General features: G+C 46.2%; 1 protein-coding gene across 6 annotated transcripts in view; it reads right to left on the bottom strand.

The window, feature by feature from the left end:
- The window catches only part of LOC118783953 (E3 ubiquitin-protein ligase UBR5-like), a 43,220-nt gene extending 20,630 nt beyond the window's left edge, over positions 1–22,590 (bottom strand). For 4 of the 6 annotated variants that reach the window (XM_036537887.1, XM_036537888.1, XM_036537891.1 and 1 more), the window contains exons 1-16: positions 22,368–22,590; positions 11,590–11,634; positions 10,916–10,997; positions 10,248–10,324; positions 7,889–8,008; positions 6,878–7,166; positions 6,194–6,353; positions 5,703–5,852; positions 4,694–4,887; positions 3,372–3,488; positions 3,069–3,179; positions 2,537–2,691; positions 1,769–1,886; positions 1,202–1,386; positions 1,002–1,111; positions 377–489 (exon numbers count right to left, since the gene is read on the bottom strand). In XM_036537887.1, coding sequence (XP_036393780.1) covers positions 377–489; positions 1,002–1,111; positions 1,202–1,386; positions 1,769–1,886; positions 2,537–2,691; positions 3,069–3,179; positions 3,372–3,488; positions 4,694–4,887; positions 5,703–5,852; positions 6,194–6,353; positions 6,878–7,166; positions 7,889–8,008; positions 10,248–10,324; positions 10,916–10,997; positions 11,590–11,634; positions 22,368–22,429 — 2,088 coding nt within the window. In that variant the 5' untranslated portion in view covers positions 22,430–22,590. Of the gene's footprint in view, positions 1–376; positions 490–1,001; positions 1,112–1,201; positions 1,387–1,768; positions 1,887–2,536; positions 2,692–3,068; positions 3,180–3,371; positions 3,489–4,693; positions 4,906–5,702; positions 5,853–6,193; positions 6,354–6,877; positions 7,167–7,888; positions 8,009–10,247; positions 10,325–10,915; positions 10,998–11,589; positions 11,635–22,367 lie in introns of all 6 variants that reach the window. The other 2 variants (XM_036537889.1, XM_036537892.1) reach the window with 1 other exon arrangement.
- Positions 22,591–22,893: the final 303 nt, after the last annotated feature.

Below are 22,893 nucleotides of genomic sequence, written 5' to 3'. Positions count from 1 at the left end.
CAGCATGGAAAAAAATTACATCTCTAAATATTTAACATACTTCATCTATAATACATATTGTACACATTCATGTATTTTCTGGAAGTTGTCATAAAATTAAAACAAATTTAAGTTATTAAATCAATCAATACAGACAAAATAATACACCGATTTTCATTTCAGTAAGTATGCCAGATTATTTTTTCTATTGTCTAAACCATTACATTCTTTGTTTCGTTTGAGGACTGCTCCACCCGCACATCTGATTGAGGGGGCAGTCACGACTTTCTAGTAACGTCAGTCGAGTAGGCAATCAAAGAGAACGCGAAACAATGGTGGCGTTTCCCTGTTCCCTCCCACCAGAGCTGGGATTGGTCAGGACTGTGGCCACACCCACCTTTCCCACAGGGACATTTTTAACATCCTCCACAAAAACCACTTCTCGAAGAGGCCACTGCTCTTCGTTTACTTTCTCCTCCTCTTTGGGGGCGGGGGTAGAGCGCCGGCGCTCTGCGGCACAGCACACAGCGGTTAGGGAAATCATTACACGTGCATACGCACAGACACATACCCACACACACGCGGACACACACATGTACACCAGCATTTTCAGCACAAATGCTCACAATGACCCAGTCTGAACTAGGCTAATTCTCACCACGCCACAAGCGCACAGTCTCAACACACCCTCACACTGCAGACTGATTCTCAACACATTACACACCCCTCCTCGCCGCTCAAGAAACATTTGTCTTCAGCAACCATAACACACAGTCAAGTGCGGAAAGCACGTTCCCACAGCGCTCGCTCACCACACAGCACACACCGACATTCATCCTCAGCACACAACGTGCCTGCTACAAATGATTACAAAGGTTCTGTGACGAGGTATGTGAGGTCTCCAGAAGAAATCTGCTCCCTCGCACGATTACTATGGTTGCATTCGTTTCGGAATTTAAACACACGGGGTTTTAAAGCTGCGGGGCTGCAGCCCGGGCGTGCTCAGCGCGCTGACGACGTACTGTAGGGCAGCGAAGCGCTGCTGGCGATGGACGACGTGTCGCTGCAGGTGGAGGCCGGAGATGGAGGGGGGCCCATCTCGGTCTTCACCAGCTCCGGCTTGCTCTCGGTCCTGGAAGCAGAGGTCAGTGAGTATATGCTGGCTCCTGGTGCCCCCAGCAGCTTGAACACAGAAAGGGCCCCCTGCATGCGCCAGGCTTACTTGGTCTCCTGGGCCTTGCTGCTCTTGTCCATGCTCTTGAGGCTCTCCGGGGAGCGCTGCTGGAAGCGGCAGCTGTCGTTCATGTTCCACACGGACTCCAGGAGCACGCCCACCTTAGGCACGCCCGCGCTGACGGAGAAGGCCACGGCGCCCGCGTGGTACAGCGGGTTGTTTCTCAGGCACACCTTCAGGGCCGAACACAGCCGAGTCAGACGTGAAAGACGTGAGCACAAACAAAGCCGTGAACACACTGTACAAGAGACCCACATCACTAATCTGTCAACCGCTGTATTGAGTATTTCCACCAGGAAGCACTCCCTAACTGCTGGCTTCACAGAGTGTAGGCACTAGTGCATCAGCTCAAACTGTGATTAAATAATACAAATGAATGGCTATTATCTTAATTGAAACACAGTTATTGTTCACTACATTATTGCATAACACAAATGTGTGTGTGTGTGTGTGTGTGTGCGTGCGTGCATGCCAAAGGAACAAATCTGTCCCACAAATGGAGTAGGCCCTCTGTATAGGAGAGCTAGGTTTTTTTGAGCAGGGCTCATTCCTCACCTGAGTTCCCACGGTGATGTTGGGGATGGCGGAGATGCCGGTGCTGGACTTCGGCTTCTTGTTCTTGGCTCGGGCCTTCTCCAGCATCTTCTTCCGCTGACTGAAAGGCACGACGCCCCTGCAAAACAGCCGTGTCAAGTGTCACGCCACTTAGCGCTCAGAAGCACCGCCCCCGGGGCCAACACACACCGCAGGGTAATGTTTTCCATTTTTCAGCCCAACATTAGTCTTCGCTTTCCGCTGAGCCAGGGCTATTAGGCACAGGTCCTAGAGGGCTGCAGTCTCATCAGGCACTTACACCACAGACATTCTACATCCCTGCCAGATATTCATCTAGAGTTCCTTCCATCCTCTGTCCTTCCCTGTTGAGGAGGTTACTAACAAGAAATTCCACTGCTGTCTCAATTGCTGTACCAGCTACAGATGCTGTCTTTAAATCCCACCCCTTTATGAATATGTAAGAGGCCAGCAAATCCCAGCTCCTGTAGTGTCAACAGTGCCAGACAATTTTCAAAGTGGAGCAAATGGAGCTGAACTTCAATGTACAGAATGGCTGTGCTTCAGCCACTGGTTAGTGTTCGAGGTTTACTGAATGATTCAGGGGTGTGTTAGTGGATGAGAGCATGCTGGAGGACATGCTGGCAGTGTGCTAGTAGTGGTGTGCTAGCACCGGTGCACTAGTGTGCTAGCAGTGGTATGCTAGCAGCAGTGTGCTAGTGTGCTAGCATGCTATCCACCATGCGGAGATGTGGGCCTCCTGCTTCTTACCACCAGTAAAGGCTGCTATCCAGTTGGGCGCAGGTGTAGAGGGCGCAGCAGTGCAGGGACACGATGCGCTCGCCCTGCAGCTCGGTGAACGCCTGGGCCCCGTGCTCCAGCTTCGACGCCACCGTGCTCAGGGTGTCATCCACCCACGTCGCCACCTGCACGCACACACACAGGCACAGACGGTCCAGAGATTCAGAGCGCACCCAAATATACACGCATCACAGGGCTTGAAATAATTGAGATGACTGGGCAGGCGCTGCACGGGGGCGGCGAGCCCTCAGCATCCCCGCCGCCGAGCAGAGACAACCGGAGATTAATGGAGTTAAGCAGGCCCTGAAAGCAGGGGGTCAGCTTTATACACAAACCTTCGGCATGTGTTTTAAAGAGAAATAAAAGAGTGGAAAACCACACACGGGGGGTATTAACCAAGTTAATCTGTCAATGTTCAGCGCCCAAATCCAGGCCCAATTACACAGCTGTGTTTATTCCTGCTGCTGGGTTGCTCTCCCGTCCCGGGGAGCGGCCCACTGACCTTGTTGGTCTCCGTGGCGACTGTGGCTCTGATGCTATTGGCCGAGAGGAGGGTGATCTTCTCATTGGTCAAGCCCAGGAATGAAGCCCGCGGGTGGTGAACGGCAGGGTTCTGCAGGAGGTGGGGAAGAGAGGAGGGTGCTCATTACAGACTTTCTCCTCAGACTAGATTCATCAGACCCTGAAACCACAGTCACACAGGCAGCCCTCGTCTTGGTCTGGTGGGCAATTTTCCATCCACAAAAAAAAAAGAAAAGAATTTGCCACCCCATTTGCCAGTATGCCTGTGTGTCACACTCTTTACCTGTGCGTTTCTGTAGGGCTCTGGTTCAGTCCACTTCCACTGATAGAGCTCTCCTTTAGAGCTGACTGCCACCAGCTCAGAGTACAGCGCTCCGATACTCACGAACTTTGTGCCATCCTGCAGGAGCAAAAGGATTTTTTTTTTTAAACTCTAAACAGTGGAAAAAAAAAAAGTAAAAATTCACAGATGAAAATGTATTTCTAAATGGTACCAAGTCCATGTTTTTTACATCATTCAGGGGGATTCATGTCTCACTTAGACAACTGCCTTATATCCTCAAGGAGATCTTTTTCTCAAGTCAAGGGGAGCCTGAAGCAGAGCAGTGAGATCTGCGGACCTTGTCCTTCCTGACCTCATCATTCAGACAGAGACTGCCAGAGCTCTAAACATTCTTCCTCGGTACTTCAGTATTCTGCTACTCCTTGCTACTGCAGCTGCTAGTCTCCAGAACTAGGGTGAACAGAAATAGGTGGTTTTGAGTGTTTTTTCCCAGGGAAACTATATTCCCTGCCTTTTTCGCACGTAATGTGATAACTATCAGTGGCATCCAAAAGCCCTGAAAACAGGGTGGAAACCAAAGTTAATGCGATCACTTTAAAAACATCCTCTCGTTCCTCTTTCCCCTGGATTCTCTGGGCTCAGTTCACCAGCATCGCCCTGCCAACACTCTACACAAGAGGAGGACTTTTATTACTTCCCATCTGTAAAAATAAGGAGAAGCTAAGTGACATTTAGTACAAATGGGCAGATTCACAAGGACGTGACATATTTACCAAAGGACGAAAGAGATGGCATCTGGTAAGAGCTGGACCTGGAACTCAGAGCCACACCTCCATAAACAGCCACAACACACGGGGATGGCTGTCTTACGGCTATTAACGGAAGGAAAGGTCCGAGTTCCTGCTCACAACGATGCCCAGCCTTTTCCCACAATGATGAATGCATCAGCCCTCTGTCAATCTGGCCCTCGGTGCAAAGTCTGCCTCATCTCTCACCCCTCGGGTCTTTGTCTCACAAAGTTCAGTGCAGAGAATGAGGCTCCCCCAGCTACACCGTTAACGGGAGCAACTGCCAGTTATAGCAGAACTATGAAGTGCTCAAATCATGGCGTGCAGATTTACACATTAGCTCCAATAATACCAGTGACTGTATGCAGCAGCTCTGAAACATTAGCTCCAATACAGTGGTTACTGTATGAAGTAGTGCTGTAGGAGCGTCCTTCTCTCAGTTCAGATTTTTCCCCGCCCTCCTCTTCAGCACCTGCTGCTTACCGAACAGGAGTTTCCATGCATTCACTACAAGGACGTGTGGGGGCGGCTAACCTTGTCAGGCCACCACTGGAGCTCCTCCCCGAGGCTGACGGGGCTCTGGACGGGGACGCTCTTCCTGTCCAGCCCGGGCTCGCCGTCCCTGCTGGTGGAGCCGCGCTCCGTATCAAAAGAGGCCCCATCGAGCCAGCGCCGCTCACGCAACCTCAACACAGACTCACGCTCGCGCAACAGCTCCGAGTCGCGCTCTAGGGGGAGAAGGAGAACTGGTATGCAATGGGGTCACACCAGTGGGATAAAAGTAAGCCACTCTCTGGGAAAGACCCTTCACAAAAAAATATGTACTTATAAGTACTTTAATAAAGAAATGAATTGCAGCAGCAGTAAATCAATCAATCAGTCGATGAAAGGTAAAGAAAATGTCAACACCCACAAGGCTATTTACAGAAAGGAAAGGACATGCAAAATCAGGAGGTTAAGAGTTTTGAGTGGAAGCTGCAGTGGGGGGTCTCTGACAGACTAAAGCTCAGCCAAAGAGCTGGGCCGACGGGCCTTTCTCAGAGGGCTCACTGCAGGTGCTCTCCATGCAGACCACAGTGCAGTTTATTATATATAAATAACTAATGCAACACACACACACTCTACATCAGAGCGTGCAATGCTGTCTACGTACGCTCTCATTCTGGCATGGAGGGACGAACAGCCACAAAATCTGCTTGTTATGCCTACCACATATTTAGACTAATAACAATGTAAACAAGCAATATAAGAAGCGCTGCTTCAACAGAATGCAAAACTGTTAAAGCGAGAAATGGCCTTCCATAAGACAGAAGGTGACAGCAGCACCATGTGTTTAGCCTGGTTTCAAGCGCCTTTCTATTTTCTGAAAATGCTGGGTAGGTAAAATCTCACTCGATAAAACCTCTTCATGATACCAGTGTACCTGGCTTCTGACATTACAAAAACCAGTCAGCTTATAAGCTGTGTGGAGGGGTGTGTGCAGGAGAAGCCATTTTGAGGAAGAGGAGGACATACAGACTGTGTATAAAGGGTAGGGAGTTACCTCGAGAGGAGCCCAGCCGAGACAGCGAGGAGCGCCTGAAGGAGGGGTATCCGAAATAGCTGATGTCCTCCGAGAACATGGCGTCAGCATCGATGATGACGCTCGGGTGGGCCGAGTGGATGTCTGCATCCAGCAGAGACATCAGGTCCTCTGAACAGAGCAACACAAAACAAAAGAAAAAACACACACATATCACCCACAGATAAACAGGAGGCCAAGCAAGGGAGCCAATACTCTGATCACATGTTCCCACTAAACTGTATATGTTGACATGGAGACCCTTCAGTAACAATCAGCAGCACCCTTGAAGATGGATAAACGCTGAAAGATTGCACAGATTTTGTTGGTTTTCTTACACTACTGAGAGAGAGTGTGAGCAGGAGCTAACAGGCTCATTACTCTTATTTCCCAAAGGCACTAAGAAGCCCGCTGGGAGATGAGGAAGGAAGGAGGCCACAGCTGGCCTGTGGTGGGGCCCTGCCCACACTCACCTCCAGGCAGATAGGACTCGCTGGCCGTGTCGTCCCCGTCATCGCCGTCCTCGTCGTCCCTGCTCAGCAGGTTGTTGACGGCCAGGTTCACGTCCAGGTTGGTGCGCTGGAGCTCCCGGATGATGACGCTCCTGGATTTCCCCTGAAGAACCACCTGGGCCTGGGGACAAGCCGAGGCCAGGGTCAGGATTGTGAAGGCGAGCTTTTTCAGTCGGCTTCAAACCACGGCTCACAGCAGAAAACTGTGTTCATACCAGTGACACAGGATCGTTATGTACACCTTCAGTGTAGGTTCATGAATATTGAAAACCTCCTGACTCTGATCACAGTTGGTGACAGTATTCAGGACAGATGGATCCATCTTTCAGTGTGAGACAGTTCCCTCTTCTCTCACCCCTGCAGAAGGGGTGTGTGGAAGGCTTGTGTGTGCGGAGCGTACAGGCAGTGTGTGCAACTGTGTGTGTAGTTTGCAGTTACAGACAGTGTGAGTCTGGGTGTATATGTGTATATATAAGTATGTGTGTATATGTGTGTGTATACATTTGTAAGTGACTGTTAGTAGGGGTATGTGTATACATATGTATACCAGTAGTATGTGTATGTAGGGTATATGTAAACATATGTACGCCTGTGTATGTGTATGTAATTGTGAGTGCGAACGTGTGTGTGCGTGTGTGCGCTGACCTGGGAGATGAGCTCCTCGGGGATGACCGAGGCCGGGATGACGGGCTGGGGCTGGCTCCCCAGGAGGCCTGAGCCGCGCTCCCTGCCCGTGCGGATCACCCGCGTCTGCCTCCGGGAGTCCCGCGCCGCCGCCGAGGACCGGCCCCCTCCTCCTCCTCCTCCACCTCCGCCGCCTCCTCCTCCGCCCCCGCCTCCACCTCCGCTGCCTCCCGCGCCTCCGCCGGCCCCGCCCGCGCTGCTGCTGCTGCCTCCGCCCCCTCCACCGTTCACCCCCGAGCTCCAGCGGCTCCTATCGCAACAAAAGGGCGGGGAGGGTCAGGGGGGCCCAGGGGGGCACGCGGAGGCACACTCATCAACAGAGGCCTGAGCAGCAGGCATCCGGCAGCGCCGCACCTTCCAGCGGCCCCTCTCTCCAAAGCCGCAATTAGCGAATACCTCTGGGCTCAGGCACATGATTACTCTGACAGTGCTTCCTAACGGGGCTCGGGGGGGGGGGGGGGGACGACAACAAAGGCCTGCTGATCTCTAAGACCAGGTTTGCCAAACTATTTTACCAGAGTAAGGTGAGATGGCCGAATTTCTCTCTGATCCACTGCTTACAGATGTCTGATTTGTTCCCATACCTAGGCACTATTTCAGCTGCAAGTGCTGAACACACACAGTAACAGGGAAAATGGTATACTGCAGTAACAGAAAAGCTTTGGTTTATGTAAGTCTTTTGGGTTTCCTTTAACCATTTTGTGCCACTGCACAGTCCAGAGCTTTTAACTTGTTTTAAGATACCCAAGGACAATGCAACTGGAGGGCAAAGCCAGGAGGTCCTTTTAAGCACATCATTCTCACTGATACCATCCTGTGACAGTTTTACTCTGGGTACCGAATCTCTGTCCATGGTATACCATGCTGAAACCCCCACAGCATGTTTGGTGGTGGTGGATTTGGCAGAGTTCCTCTGAAGGCTGACACCTTTACCTGAGGTCTATTGTTATTGATGACCCTGCCAAAACTTACCCAAGGGTGTTGCCTGCCAGTCTGCCCAGTGTGTCAGAACCAGACAGGAACCAGGGCGGATCACTAGCCCTGCCTGGCCTGGAGCTCCTTCCTGTCCCTGAACCACTGCTCAACTTTGAACTGGAAACAAAAGACGGGAGATCAGTTACAAACCTACAGTCCCGCACGGGATCACTGAGAACAGCCTGGGGGATTCCCAGGTCTTAGAGCCCGTGGGCCTTTTCAAATTCTCCTTAAACAGGGAAAGTGTGGGGGTGACAAGTGGGCAACACCCTTGGGAGCTGGAACTGGCTGCAACCCATTCCACTTTTAGCCTTTTCCCTTAGAGAAATGCGAGTGTGAGGGCTTCAATTTCTCTCTAACAATGCCGGTCTCATTTAGGGCAGACTTTAGGAGCACGTCAGCGTATGCGAACGTCTGATTGAGTAAAGTCATTTGCTTAATGTGCTGTCAATCAGACGCAAATGAAAGGTTATCCTGCATTGCATCACCTCAGGTTATCACTCCTCCTGCTGCCCATGCAGGGAGGGACAACAGAAGCCTTTTCTGCACCTCTCAGACATGAAAAACAAGTTTGATAACCACTCAAAGGATTCCCGGTAACCAAACAGTTTAACATGGATTATGTTACATTACACTTGTTTTCCTCCAGTTAAACTCATTCTACAAACCAAAAAAGAAAAAAAAACAAAAGCATGAATAATAAGTCAGACAATTCACATGAAAAATTACTATGCAGAAGCAACCAAAGACTACAAATTAATATCACATTTTTGCCTTTTATACAATTTCAAACAAATCTTGTCTGCCTTTTTGTGGTTTGCGTTTATAGTATGTTTGTGTGTGTGCACCCATAATCCACTGCACAGTGACATCCTGAGTCCCGCAGTTAGAAACTGATAGTACATGGGATATCACTCGATACGATCAATGCAATAAGCACAGCCAATGGGGACAGCTGCGTATTGCTCCCATCATCTGAGAGGAAAAAATGCTGGAATATTAAATATCACACCCACAGCTGTCAGATGGTGAGAGCGACCAGGGACTGCACCAGCCAACATGTCGTACTGTACAAAGCAGCAGAGCAAACGGTCATCTCTGCAAGCTAGAAGCAGGGTAGCAAACATGGCCGCCGAAAAATGGACAAATCACAAGAGGAGAACATTTCTGATGTCACAGAAACACTACCCCTGCGTTTCTGGGTATCTGTATATGGGTATCAGTTTCTGCATGGAATTAACACTCAAGTGTAACAAGGAAGATCCAGGGATATAAAACGAGTGGCATTATAATGTCACAGCAAAATGAGGGAGGATCTTCCACTACACAAATATGACCCTCTTCAATATTTTACTTTCAATGGGGGGGGAAAAACACTGTAAATTAGCTCAACTGCCTCGAAAAAAAATCCTATACATTCAGTGTGCGTTCTGGCGACTTGGTGCAGTTGGTTGTCGTAGTGCTATTTGAGAGCCCGCAGCCCTGGTTTCTAAAGGCTTTCAGTCTACCCACAATGCTGCTGACTGCTGAAAGGCATTAACATCTGAAACCATCTCATTTTCTTTTTGAAAATTCAGCTTATTCTGTCGTGCCTGGCGACGAAAACCTGAGCTCTGCAGAAAAGCTTTACCAGTCACACCATACAGCGGTCTTTATTTCCAGACCCATCTGAATGCATGCTTAATACTATCAGGGCTAGAAAAAAAAAACCCTCTTATATCACTGCTCTCTCTCTCCCTCCCTCGACTGTTTTAAATGACTCCCTCTCCGCTGGCAAGATGTTTGAGGTGTCAATGAAAGAACACAAACACATGCTTTCAGCCTGCGCAAACCCTAGCAACAGCTAAAGGAATGTCGCTTCATGCAGAACGGATCGCAGAAGCGGCAGCGCTGGAGAACAGGAGGAGCCCACTGATGCCGGTCTGCGGGGTGTCTGCGCACCCCCAGCGAGCAGATCTTTCCATTCATTTCCCGTCAGTCAGAGATCAAATTTGGGCTGCCCCGATCAGCAGTTATCATTTCAGCCAGACTCATGCTCTCTGCAGGAATCAAAGACTGAAAAATGAAGCGGCGCACGCTTCCTGGTTCGTTTCAGCCGCTGCGGGGCACATGCTGTGGATTTCCTCAGATTTACGGAATAAATTGGAGAAAACTCAAATCCTGAAAATTTTACATTATACCCAGAATTCCTCACAGGTGATCACTCCGCCATCCCCGGCTTGTTCGCTCCACAAAGCAGAGTGAAGCCAGCATCCAGAAAGCAGCAGCCTTACTGCAGTCTGTCATGATTCTTCACGCTACTTTAGCTTTGTTCTTTCCAATGAGGAAGCAAATAAGAAGCAAAAAAAAATCTCACCCATCGCTGCCATCAGGTTTGCCCAGCTCTAGCCGGTCGGGCTGGACAGCAAAGCCGATCCTACAGACGCGCCCATCCTGAAACAGAGAGGCAGAGCTGTCGTTTCCACACCTTCTGCTGGTTTGCCTGACTCAAATGCAAACGTCCTGAGTCCCATACAGGTGGAAATCTGGGCCTTCAGCGAACATCTTCAGAGATTTTCTTACAGCAGTCAGCTGTTTATAAACAGCTTCCCTGAGTAAATGGTACTTGAAGTGTTTGTAGCATAACTGCCACAGGGCACACCACACAGCTGTAGACTGACAGCTTTTTGGCTGGATTTCCTGCAATCTGGCTAAAAGTACACGCAAAGCATAAATAACAGCCACTTACAGTCCTTGTATTAAAGAGCTTCACTGACTTTGATTGAGCAGGATTCAATACAGCCTTCCTTAACTGCCTTTTGTGCCAAAATAAAGGATCTCCCTCATCACCATCACTGAGGGCCATCACAGCAACATCAAAATTGAAACATAATTTATCTAATCATTTGTGGAGTGGTGCCCTGCATTGTACTTCTTGCAAAAAAAAAAAAAATCATGGTCATTTTTAATATGTTGATGATGTTCTATGATAAAGTGCACAATACTATATACACACAGTTTCTCCCAACAGACGGTAAAGGTTACCTCTAGGAGAAAGCCAGCATGGTTGGGTCCAACCACACACTGTTTAATTGTGGCCTGCTCCAACACATTGAGAGGTGGGTGACTGCGGCAGGAAAGAGAAGTTAGACTTGAGCATTTCTGCACGGTTCAGTCAGCCACAATCAAACAGAAATTATTCAACAGTTTTGTCCCATGATTCAGCTTCGGAGGGATGGTCACTCTGCAAGATTAACTCCAAAAGGATCATCAGGAATATTTCCCCCGTTACCTGCAGCCCCATTTAATACAATGAAAAGATCTGGGTTTCATCAGACATTCAAAAGGATTAAGTCACAGTCAGGGCTCCAATTTCATAAAAATAAGAGGCTATGGAGAAAGTGACTGAAACATTTCAATGTTTTAGCTTTTGTCCTCCAGTGATTAAATTGCCTCTACTTGTACCATAGGCCATTAGCGTAATGGCAAAGAATCAAAACCCAAAAGACAGCTACTCCCCCACCACAGAGTACCACCACACTGATGGTAAGATCCATTTGTGCTGTTCATTCCTCATAATAAACTCATTTGATTACATGAAACAAATTTGAATTTGAACTCAATAACTATTACTGCAAAACAGTTCTGTGCACAAGAGAATATGTCAGTGGTTAAATCACACATCTGATAGAAGAGGTACAGGGCTGTGACCCCCTCACCTGGTGCAGTTATATTTGTTCAGCTTCTCTGAGACCTCCCGTAATCTGTTGGAAAGGAAGAGGAGAAAGAATTATATGACTTCAACAGGAAACAGATGATTACCTGCAACACAATGATGCTGTGACGTGGCTGACAATTAAAGTTGCGAGGAACACAAGACCTGTGCCTTACTGACGCACACCATTTACATTTCATTGTCATTTAGCAGACACCGTAGTACTGTAAAGTTTTAGCCATAGAACGGGCCGCTTGTATCATCTTTTTCCTGCTGTTAACGTGACATGAAGTCAGTCTAAAATGAACCTAGCAAATGGTGCTATTTAATAGATGCTACACAATGGAACCTTATAAAGTCACAGTAATAAGGAAAAACAAGAGATGTGAGAGTTTGGACAAAAAATGAAGCTGTTACAAAAATATATTTTCCTACATGCGGTACCTTTATGACAACAACAAATGATCTGTGTCAACAGGTAAGGCTGAGTGAGGCAGGTACCGGTGTCCACTGTCAGCGCTGCCACTGTGGGCTGCAAGCAGCCAATCAGATGTGATGAGGAATAGGTAGCCAGACCTGAATGATTACCAAAAAGTTTGCCATCTACTGACTGTTGCAGCTAAAATGCTAAGGTGAGTGGTAAAACATTGTAAATGGCGCGTAGAATTGCTCAACAGGCTAAGCACACTATCAGTACTACTTGGAAGCAGGTTTAGAGCACCTTTCCTGAAGTCAGTGCAGGCTGGATTTACCCATGATCACGCGGTCGTAATGGGTCCCCTCATACCCGGGCCGGTGGCTGCGGTGGCTGCCTTCGCAAATGCAGGGTCAGCCAGTAAGGGGGTCACACATTGAGTCAAAGGGACGGTGCAAACACGCGGCACTCGATTTAACTGGGCCAGTAGGTCACCCCTTTGGCTCCCGAGCATGTTCTACCCCTGAGCGGGCTATCGAGCATGAGGCAGAGATGGAGCACAGCTTCTCGGTGCAAAAGGAATCCCGTCGACTGTCACGCAAAATAATCAATCTGTCACTTTTTCTCAACTTCAAATCCAGCGCTACAATTAAAACGACGGATTCACATTTTACAACCACTTTGAGCAGATCTGGGACTAATTGCAGGAGGACAAAAAAATGAAAGCATGCCCAAGCACAGCCAAAAACCCCCCTGGTGACTGTGATAATCCATCACTTAAAGGGATGATGCACACAAAAAGAAATCTACAATCAGAAACAAAAAGTTAACAATACATAAATACATGAATCATGTCACAAATACTTGGCCAGCCAGCCACCCAATGCTGTTCACAAGTATTTCATCTATTTACCTCTGGGGTCCTTGGACAATGTTCAGAACAACTTGTAGCAACATGTCTAAAGCAATGCACTTTCTGTTCCTCCATGGCAGCAGCATGTAACACATACACTGCACGTGTTGCCTGAAGGCTCCTGCTCTCAGCTATAGAGAAGGATCAATGAATCTATAGCCTACACCACACCACACCACTGAAAAATAGATCCGATGAGAGAAAAACACAGCTAATCAAAGACCTCTGTGATTTTCCTTCAGCTCTTTTCAGATGATTGGGCATAACTGCTTTCCCTCCGTAGCCTGTGATTAGGGGTGGGCGATATATCGAATATACTCGATGTATCGCGGCTTGTTCTACGCGGGATGTAGTGAACGACTATATCCCGAACATAGAGTACATATTGTCACGTAATTTCTTAAGCCGCCGGCATGAGGCTCGCTTTGGCGTTTCGCTTCTCTCGCTCTCTCCCTCTCACAGACACAAAAAGAAAAAAAACTCACACACATATGTCACACACACTCGCCCAGGAGAGTGGTCATGTATATAAATGAGACATGGACATGTGTTTTTGTATCTGGAGGGAACAGGGAAAGAGCCTGGCGAGAGCGAAAGAAGTGAAGCGCCAAAGTGGGTTTTGAAAACGGTTCTGAAACGGTAACAGAAGATGGAGGCAGATGAATTGGTTCCGAAAAGAAACAGCGCTGGATCCATCGTCTGGCAGCGGTTTGGGTATCGCAAGAAAGAAGCTGAACAAACAACGGTTATCTGTAAAATGTGCAGCAAAACCATTGCCTGGTTTGAATAAATACTGTTTTGTTAAATTTAACTTGGTTGTGATTTCCCCCTTTTGCATCCAAGTTTAAAATTGTTCCAATAGAAACCACTAATGAATATAAACAAGAATGCTTTAATGCAGACATGTTTCAGGCAGGGTTTCCGCTAGGTTTTTTACTTGACGGTCTGGTGTCCGGAAAGAATTTATTTAACCGGACAAACCTGAAACTTACCGGTCATGTTTCAACAACATCTAACAACATCACGTCTATATGGGTTGAGGAAAGAATGACAACGACCTCAAATCAGTTTGACTATTTAACGAACAGTGACGATTAAATGTGTCCAATGTATCTTTGCAGCTTGCAATGCGCATAAGCTGCATCACTCTCTCCTCCTCCAGATGACTTTGCAGCGCCGTCTTAATTCGATTCTGCAGAGAAGCCCCTCTCTGCTGGCACACTTGACACAGTCAGAATACAGGCAATTTGAGCCAGTGTAGCCCAGTCAGGGTACAGCTCGCTGAACTCATAAATAAGCATGTTTCGCTGTCAAAACACAAATGTCCTGTTTAGGGACAGCCTTCCTTATGGCTACGTTTTGTATGGGCATTACCGGACATTTTGACTGGCGAGTTTTTAATTTAAATTATTTTTATAAATTTTACTAGGCAAAAACTGGTAATTACTAGCTAACAGAAACCCTGGTTGCAGGGACTACTGGAATCATCATACGGGTGTGATTGTATGCATCAAAGGGTTAAATCGAGCATTTATGAAATGCTTTAGAGGAGATTTCAAAATACTGAGATATATTATTGTGTATTGCGATATAGCCTAAAAATATCGCAATATTATTTATAGGCCATATCGCTCAGGCCTGCCTGTGATGAATCCGATTCTCATGCGCACATACTGAGGTCTAAATGCCCCCCGTTACGCATGTGGAAGAGGATGGGCTGTTTTCAAAGGCTGGCACAGGTGCACGCTGTAGCGGCTGTAAGTGCGATGTTAATGTCTGTGGGCGAATCACTGGCGTGGCCCTTCTCTGCCCCTTTTCCGTCAAACCGGCTTCAGATAATCGCCTCTGTTCTGCTGCACGTGTCATATCCCCTTTCACTTGAACACTCTGCTAAAGCCAATTATGTATGGTGGAAAAGGAAGTCAGCGTTTAAATCATGTCCATCACTTGCCATTACCACTGTATCACACTCTTCTATATTCACTTCCATGTATTAATACAATCTGTACTCCTCAACTCACAGACACTCAATATGTTTAAATGCATGATTGATGATGATGATATGATCATTCATATCACAGTTTGTATAAATCTTTAATATGAATCTCACTCCTGTATTAAACAATAAAGGTGTATACTACCATTCTTTGCATAAAATGGTCAAATCTGGCTGGTGGCTGTGACACTGAGATGGGAATGGCCCTAAAATATTTTGCGTTTAAAAACAAAATTGCCATGCATCTTTTACATGGATGCAAAAGATGACCCAATTTCCAAAGCGGACTTGGAACGCAAACCACTACGTTGCAACAAGCACAAATGACCTACAAGTGATTACAAGAGCAAAACAAGCTCTGCTAAAACAGAGGGCTCTCAAAACGGGCGTGAAGGGGTTAAGTCCTGCACAGTGGACTGCCACGAGTCAGTCCTCATCAGCCATTTCCATCTGACAGTCCCTAATCCAAAAGAACACTGACATCAACCTGGACGGTCAGATGTCTGTCAAGAACAGCCCCCTTGAATAAAAGTGTACCCAGAGCACACCGGGGAATGGCTGGGGAGCACAGGCGGGCCCCTGTGCCACCCATCTCTCATGAGACTGGCACGTCCTCATTGTGTCCTCTCCTGCTCCATGCTGGTGACAAGGCTGGATCACCCACGCGCCGAGTTAGGCTACCGTGAAATCTGACGTTTCTCCCCCGATTCCTCATCCCCCGATTCCTCATCCCGTTAACTGACATCTACAACCACACTTACGTGACACATCCGTGATTAACTCGCGGCTCGTCCATCTCTTCCCCATGCCAAAAAACACGGTCTCTGTATGTGCTAAAAACGGTTTCCTCACAGTGGCAAACCTTGGGCTATTCCAAAGTAAACAAGGTGTTGCACATGACCGTGACATTCGTCAACGTCCGTTTTTCACTTTTGGTTGTCACTTTCCTGGTCACCGCCCAAGGAGGACATTTTTATCAATAATAAATGACCGTCATTGTTAAATTGCCAGGCCCAAAATAACAGCTAGGTGAATTTTTCATGCCAAACTTGAGACAGAGTGGTTACAAGAATGCTTACATTTAGCACGGAATGGCACATTACAAACATATTGCGTTAATCATGGACTGGATTCATGCAAGGTTCTCAAGAAGTAAAAACTTGGAAGAAATTAGTATTCTCAGAAAATGGCTTTTTAAGATGTTTCTTCCCATTTGTATTTATATGCTTGTAACCAGCGAGTGAAAATAATGGTAACGGCCGACAGTTATATAGCGGCGCTACCTGTAACACTTCTATGAAAGTGTGTAAGAACGTGTTGCAACTGGTGATTGCAATTACCAGTTCTCACCTTTTCTACACATAGACTACAACTCTGAATTGATGTCATCTCTATGTCTTTCAATGCCGAGCTGCTCTGTACCTCCTATCTTCAGTATCATTTTTTACAGCACCTTTTATGCAGCAACTACAAAGAACCAAACATGACACACTCCATAAACTGCCTGCTACTTTCTTTCTTTCAAGACAAAATCAGCTCACAGGAGGTACTTTCTTAATTGGCTCTGGAGTGTTGTTCAATACTAATCTACATTGTACTGGTGTGATTCTCACACACACACACACACACACACACATTTTATGTTTACATACATACATACATACATCATATATGTATATAAATATACATTATATATATACATATATATACATGCACGTATAATACATACACAGCTACACACATGTATATATCACATGAAGATTGCAGTTAAGCTGTACATACACATATAAATGGCTAGAAGCAGACTGACAACAAATTCAATTCTACTACAGAACTGGCTATATTTTCAACAGCAAGGCAAAAAAAAAAAACAAACAAAAGACAGAAACCAGGGGGTGTGAGGCTCCCCAAATGCTTCAATACACGTTAGTAAGGCGTGACATTAATGGCAACTCTACAGCTCAGGGCTAACAAAATACTAACGTTAGGAGGACAGCTACGCTGGATCGTAATTAGACACCAGCCTTAGCTAGTGTGCCGCTGCTAACTACCTCACACAGTAAGAAAGATAATATTAAGAATAAATATATGCAACGTAAGTCCAAAAAACCTACAACAATGTCATCACAACTCAATTTAAATGTTTGGGTAACTATCTCATTCAGGCAACAATCCACATTCAATCATCTGGTGACAAGTCCAGTCCTGACTTACAAAGAGCGGTGACATGTGCAACTTCTCTTGTGTGACACATTTTAATACATTCATTCCATATTGTGTCTTTGTTAAATTAACATCCAAGGGACCTTAGATGTTCTAAAAGCCGCCACATTTCGAGTGGGGAAACCACGCAGGGCCTCTCATCTCACTCTCTGGCATGCTTATTGGCACACTGCATAAAAGAGGAACGAAAATCTTAATAGTCTTTGATTTAGGCTTTCAGCAGAATTTCCTTTAAAAGCTGCGCCAATACCAGCGCCCCGGGACTCCGGACCGCTCTTTAAGACGGGCTGGTTCCGCACGCTCAGTGGCCCAATCTCTATATCCCCAGGAGAAAGGCAGCAACAACACCCCCTCAGCTTACAGGAACAATTCGCTCATCAGGGCCACGCTTCCGCTCAGGAAAATTAACAGAAATGAGGGCAAACAATGAGACCGGTGCGTCAAACAGCAGCACGGCGCTTGGAAGCGGTGCAAAGAGAAGCCCGTCAGGTGGGGCTGCCGTGTGAACAAACTTCCAGAGGGGGAGCATCCTTTCAAGGGCACATTTAGGAGCAGCGCCAGGCACTCAGCCTGGCGGCCTTACAAATGCTGTGAGGCCAAGGTGCTGCCGTGTCAATAAAGATTACAGCTAACAAAAATGCACATGTAAAGAAACGAGTGAAAACAAAGCTGCAGTCAGACAGTGATTTATGGTGACTTAATTAGATTGCAGTGATACAAAGACGTGGCATCGCAATTCACGAGTCCCACCACAACGTGAGGGATGCGATCACAAAATGTGCGATGAAGTAGAATTTCCATTCTGTACATTTCCACAAACGTAATGCCAGCTTTTGTTACCCTTCACATCTCAAAACAGCCCCTGCCTCTTGCCCCTACAACAGAGCCTAAAACAATGATCCTGTCAGCCACAGGCTTTAATACAAGAGTGAAGAATGGAGCTATACTGACATGTGAGCTGTGCTCTTCGCACAAGGATAAACTGCAAGACTTGAGGAATGTTAACAGTATTTATAGAGGGCCTACAATGCACCGCAGGGAATAAAATGATGAACTACAGCATGAAGCTGTAACGGGCAGAACTGTAAGACTGCCGAACATGAGCTGCATTCAAAACTCCAGATGGAGAAAAGATTAACCGCTTCCAGACAGGCCCGACCTGTGATGCGCAGAAACTGTAAATACATAAAAGCCGAATAGAGAAATGTTAACATTATGTGACCTACAATTAAGGCAAGTTTGATTTTAGACTTCAACAACAAATTAAATACAACAATCCACAAAGAACCTTCATAAATGTTAATCTGTAAAATGAGTTCTCTCATATTGAGTTATTAAAATGAAAAACTCAATGGAAATTGCAAGCATTTTCCTTTTATTACAATAAGCTGTACTCTACACCGACTCTATAATTGCAGTCATTTAGTATAATGCAGACTGTTGAAGGCAATTCAGAATATTAATACTTCTCTCATTTCTATGGTGTTACTGGCAGTTAATAACATGCAAATTTAAATGAATTCATAAAACCACTACATGCTTCCAGTGACTGCTATACATATGATCATTAGTGTTGCACAACTTCTTTGTCAAACAAAAGTGATTTCAGCCCCTGAATATTTCAGGAGATAGTGAATTATATATACAGACTGGGTCACAAAGACAGGCCTGCTCTTCAACAGGGCAATAAAGTAGTAAAGTATAGCGCGCCTGTTAGAGCTGAATATTTGAGGCACACAACAAAAGTTTGGATCGTTCATAAGTGAGCACTGTGAAAGTGGTTGGATTGATTCATCAAAAAAGCATACCACAAATCCCTGCTGCCATCACCTCTGAAAATGGGCCGCACTGAAAGGTTGTTTAAGTATCACGTCCTCACAGCACCTCTGCCGTTCCTATTAAAAACTCATACTGTACTGAACACCACGAGGAAGGGGGGGAAAAACCCAAGCAGCAATGAAATCTCCCAGAAATCCTCAGCTTGCATACTGGTGTTTGCCAGCACTGTCTTTTGAGTCAGACATAAGCCAATAAAACAATTAAACAGCACCTGCTGAGCCCTTCTCTTCCAGTGTTTGCATTGACAAACATGAGCAATCCATTGCCTCTGTCATGCCTGGTGCTCTGTGCCAGGACTCATGACTGGGTTCCATTGTAGTGGCCCGGTTGCTTTATGTGCCAGTAGATTACCATGCGTCATTTGGGAGGGAGTAGCCTTCCTTGCAGTGCAGGACCTGAATCCGTCACACAGTGCAGGAAAGGACCAGGCCAAAAGAACCTGAAAGAAATGCAGGCCTATACCGCGACTTCTAACCAATCTCAAGCACACCAGACCGATTCTACAAATGCAGGAGCATCTCAGTGATTGGGCCCGTTTGCCATGTCTGTGCGCAAAAGGTCCGCACCAACAGATCCAGTCGCATCCGCACCCTGCTCAAAGCGCCCTGCTGTGGGGGGAAACTCGCTCCCTTATTTTGGCTCTCTTATGAGCCAAAGCGGTAGCTAAGCTCCTGACCGACTTCACTCAGGCAAGTTGTGCACTCGCAGGCGAACAGTCGGAGGGCAAAACGCTGTGGCAGCAGGCATGATTTATGCACATGTTAACATCAGGAAGGACTGTTCATAACAGAAACAGCATCGCCTCCATCACACAGAAACATCTGCTGCCGAAGCAGTACCAGCCCGGCTCCCCCGAGCCCCAGAAACGCTGCTCTTCATGCAACGCTTCAATAATGAAACTAAATCAAATTCCGCCAGGACGAGAATTAAAGATTTCCATTTTGTTACAGTTCTTCATGCCTCCCTCATCTACCCACTGTGAGGATGGCTCCTCTTGGATAACACTCGCCTCTTGTTTTTGCTGCCTTCGCAATGCTCATGGATCAATTCCTGAGACAGAGATCAGGAGCACTGACATGGGGCCCATAAATTCAATGGGGTTCCTGTTACTGTACTTCCCATTGTTCTCCATTGGTTTTCCTGGTAAATCTTTTTTTTCCATCCAAGGCTTCAGCTGTAATAGTCTTTCTCTGAATGGCTCTGATATGTTCAAATGTTCTAGAATGGGAAATAACTGACTTCAACTGATAAAACACAAGTTCAGTGAACAGTGATAAATACCCCCCATGTTGCCAATTGTGTGTGAGTTCTCCCCATGAAATTCAACCTGATCGAACTAACTGAAAGAGACAACTGAACACCTTTTTAAATACCGCCCTTCAAACTGCATAGCTTCAAAACAATTCTATTTCTACGCTACCCCATAAGTAAACCATTACAACAAGAAGTTCTGCACACCGACATAACAGGTACTTAGAAAATTTAGGAAACAATGACTTACAAAGCGGAACATGCAACTATTTCGGTCATTCAAGGAAAGATAAAACATGTGGCACACATTCAAATGTAAGTTTCTTTTGTGGAGTAGAAACCCAGTTGTAACCAACATGGGTCACTGACTACTCTACTCACTCCACTAGACAAAACACTCACATCTTCAGACAGAAGAAAACTAGTGACAAAAACAGATTCAAAGCGATTCCGACTGACTTGCAGTCCCATTCTGCTTTGTCAGAATCTGCAGGCTGTTTAAGGAATTTTTTTGCAAATGCATTTTCTGCATTCTTGAGGTACAATTAAAGCCAATTAATCGACTCAGTCTCACTAGATAGCATAAATGTGTTTTATATAAATAAACTGCAAATTTGAAATGCAGGTCACAAGAAAATTCTTCCTGCCAGACAAGAGCATCTGCTCAGATGAGATGGTTGCTTGCTTGGTCCCACTCTTCAATAACTTCAACAATATTATGTTTTGTCATCCAATAAAGCCCTCGTCCACCCGTCTAGATCATCACTGACGAAAGCTCCATTTTGACTGTACTTGATATCATCTCCTCCACGGAAGTAGTGTTTTGCCTCAGTTTCCTATTAATATTTAGATCACTTTTTGGCTTTTGATTGACAGTGTAAAAACGGCCACGTTACTGGCCCAGTCTGGTTATTCACAACAGGGGATCTGTGCAGGCATTCTCTACCAAACAAAAAAAGCTCTGCAATTGCGTGAGTAGGAGAAGGCAATGGAATTCTCACAACATAGCATCATCCAAGTCGTGTCACAGCACTGCTGCCCACATTAGCTAGCAAGCCAGTTACAGACTGACTGCATTTGTGGTTGATAGTATTTTGTTGGCTCAAACTAAGGTATTCCAACATCGTATGCTGCTAACCTCGTCGGTTCTTATCGGGGTGTCGCCAAAGAGCTAGCTGGTTAGCAAAACCAAACGTCCTGGCGAACTATGCAGCTCAGTAGGTCCAAAAACCATGAAATCCCAGAACAAAGCTGAATACGAAATTTGCGAAATAAATTACACAGACTAGATGTGTTAAATTAGGCTGTCGTGACTCATATTTTGTAATAAATATCTGGCAACCTTAATTAGCCAGCGACCGTTGTCGAGTCATGTTTGCAAGATGATGGTGTGTAACGTTAGCTTGCTAGGTAGCTAACCAAAATAACCAAAGGACGCTGCAGTGTCGTTTCTCTCTCTGGCCAGCTAGCTAAATATTTGCACATTTTGACATAATCGGAAAATTGGTTAACGTTACTCTAGTTAGCTCCTGTGGTCAGCGAGTAAAGCTACAAAATGTCCAAAACTCGCCAGCTAGTTACGACACCGGACATTACTCTCATTCGTAAATTAGCGAAACCCAGACGTTACATTTTTTAGAAAATCGTGGCTAGCTATCGTTAGCTACCCAGCCAACCAACAGCAGTGCGGTTAGCTTAGCTGGCTTACTTTAAACGTTTCCATTTAAAGTCGTACCGATACCGTAAATCGTTCGGAGCCATAAAATCTTAAAATTGTGTAATAAACGAGACGAGACGTTATGCGGATTAAAAACGAAACGCGAAACCGCTCTCAAAACAAACTGTTTCCATTGACGTTCCCTCTCTTTTTCCCCCTTTCCCCCCCATCCCCCAACCCGCATTGTCCGCCTCAACTTTGACTATCCCTCCACCAATCACTCTAGCCAGCTAGCTTAGCTACGCTGGAAGACAGGGCGAGATGCCGGGCCCTCGTTACACTTTCGTCAAAAATACGCCATTTTCCCTTTATAATCCACATAACAACGGGGTTATCATAACAGTTACACGAAAATAAGAGTTGTGCACCACACCCTGCACATTAATATTGATTAAAAACCCTCTTTCCCCCCCGCCCGCAACAAATACCTGTCATTGAGCTGGTCCTCCGTCCCGGGCAACGGGTGAACCACGAAGTGAATAGACGTCATGAGTTCAATCCGAAATAAGACGAATATGTGTGAAATGTGGGGAAAATGTTGATTCCTGGTTAATTGTGACGGTGCGGTTATAAAGAATTCGGCTATAAGGGAAGAAAACCGGAGCTTTGATCTACTACCTCCTCACCCACACACCGCCATCTTAACTCTACCAGGCTTCTTCGTTCCGTGTTGATTAGCGCACATATAACCTCAACGCTGATTGGACAGTGAAAGTGTATAGGAAACATGTAAACGTAAATTTTATTGGCCTGAAGAATAAAGGCAATGAAAGTCATCTAAGCAAAGGCCGATTTTTTATGTATCGTTACGCAGAAGTCGACCATGTGCTGTCAATTGCGGGAGCAACGTGTTTTGTTTGTTTGATCAGCCAGCTTTCCAGCTAGCGAACAAAGCATTTATGCGAAAGTTGTACTTTCTGACAGTTCGTTTCTAGGATACTGACTGAGGTGTGT

This window comes from Megalops cyprinoides, chromosome 10 (genome assembly GCF_013368585.1).
Source record: "Megalops cyprinoides isolate fMegCyp1 chromosome 10, fMegCyp1.pri, whole genome shotgun sequence".
NCBI classification, from domain to species: domain Eukaryota; kingdom Metazoa; phylum Chordata; class Actinopteri; order Elopiformes; family Megalopidae; genus Megalops; species Megalops cyprinoides.
The sequence above is the reverse complement of the archived record's forward strand: the minus strand, read 5'-3'. Positions and strand labels throughout refer to the sequence as shown.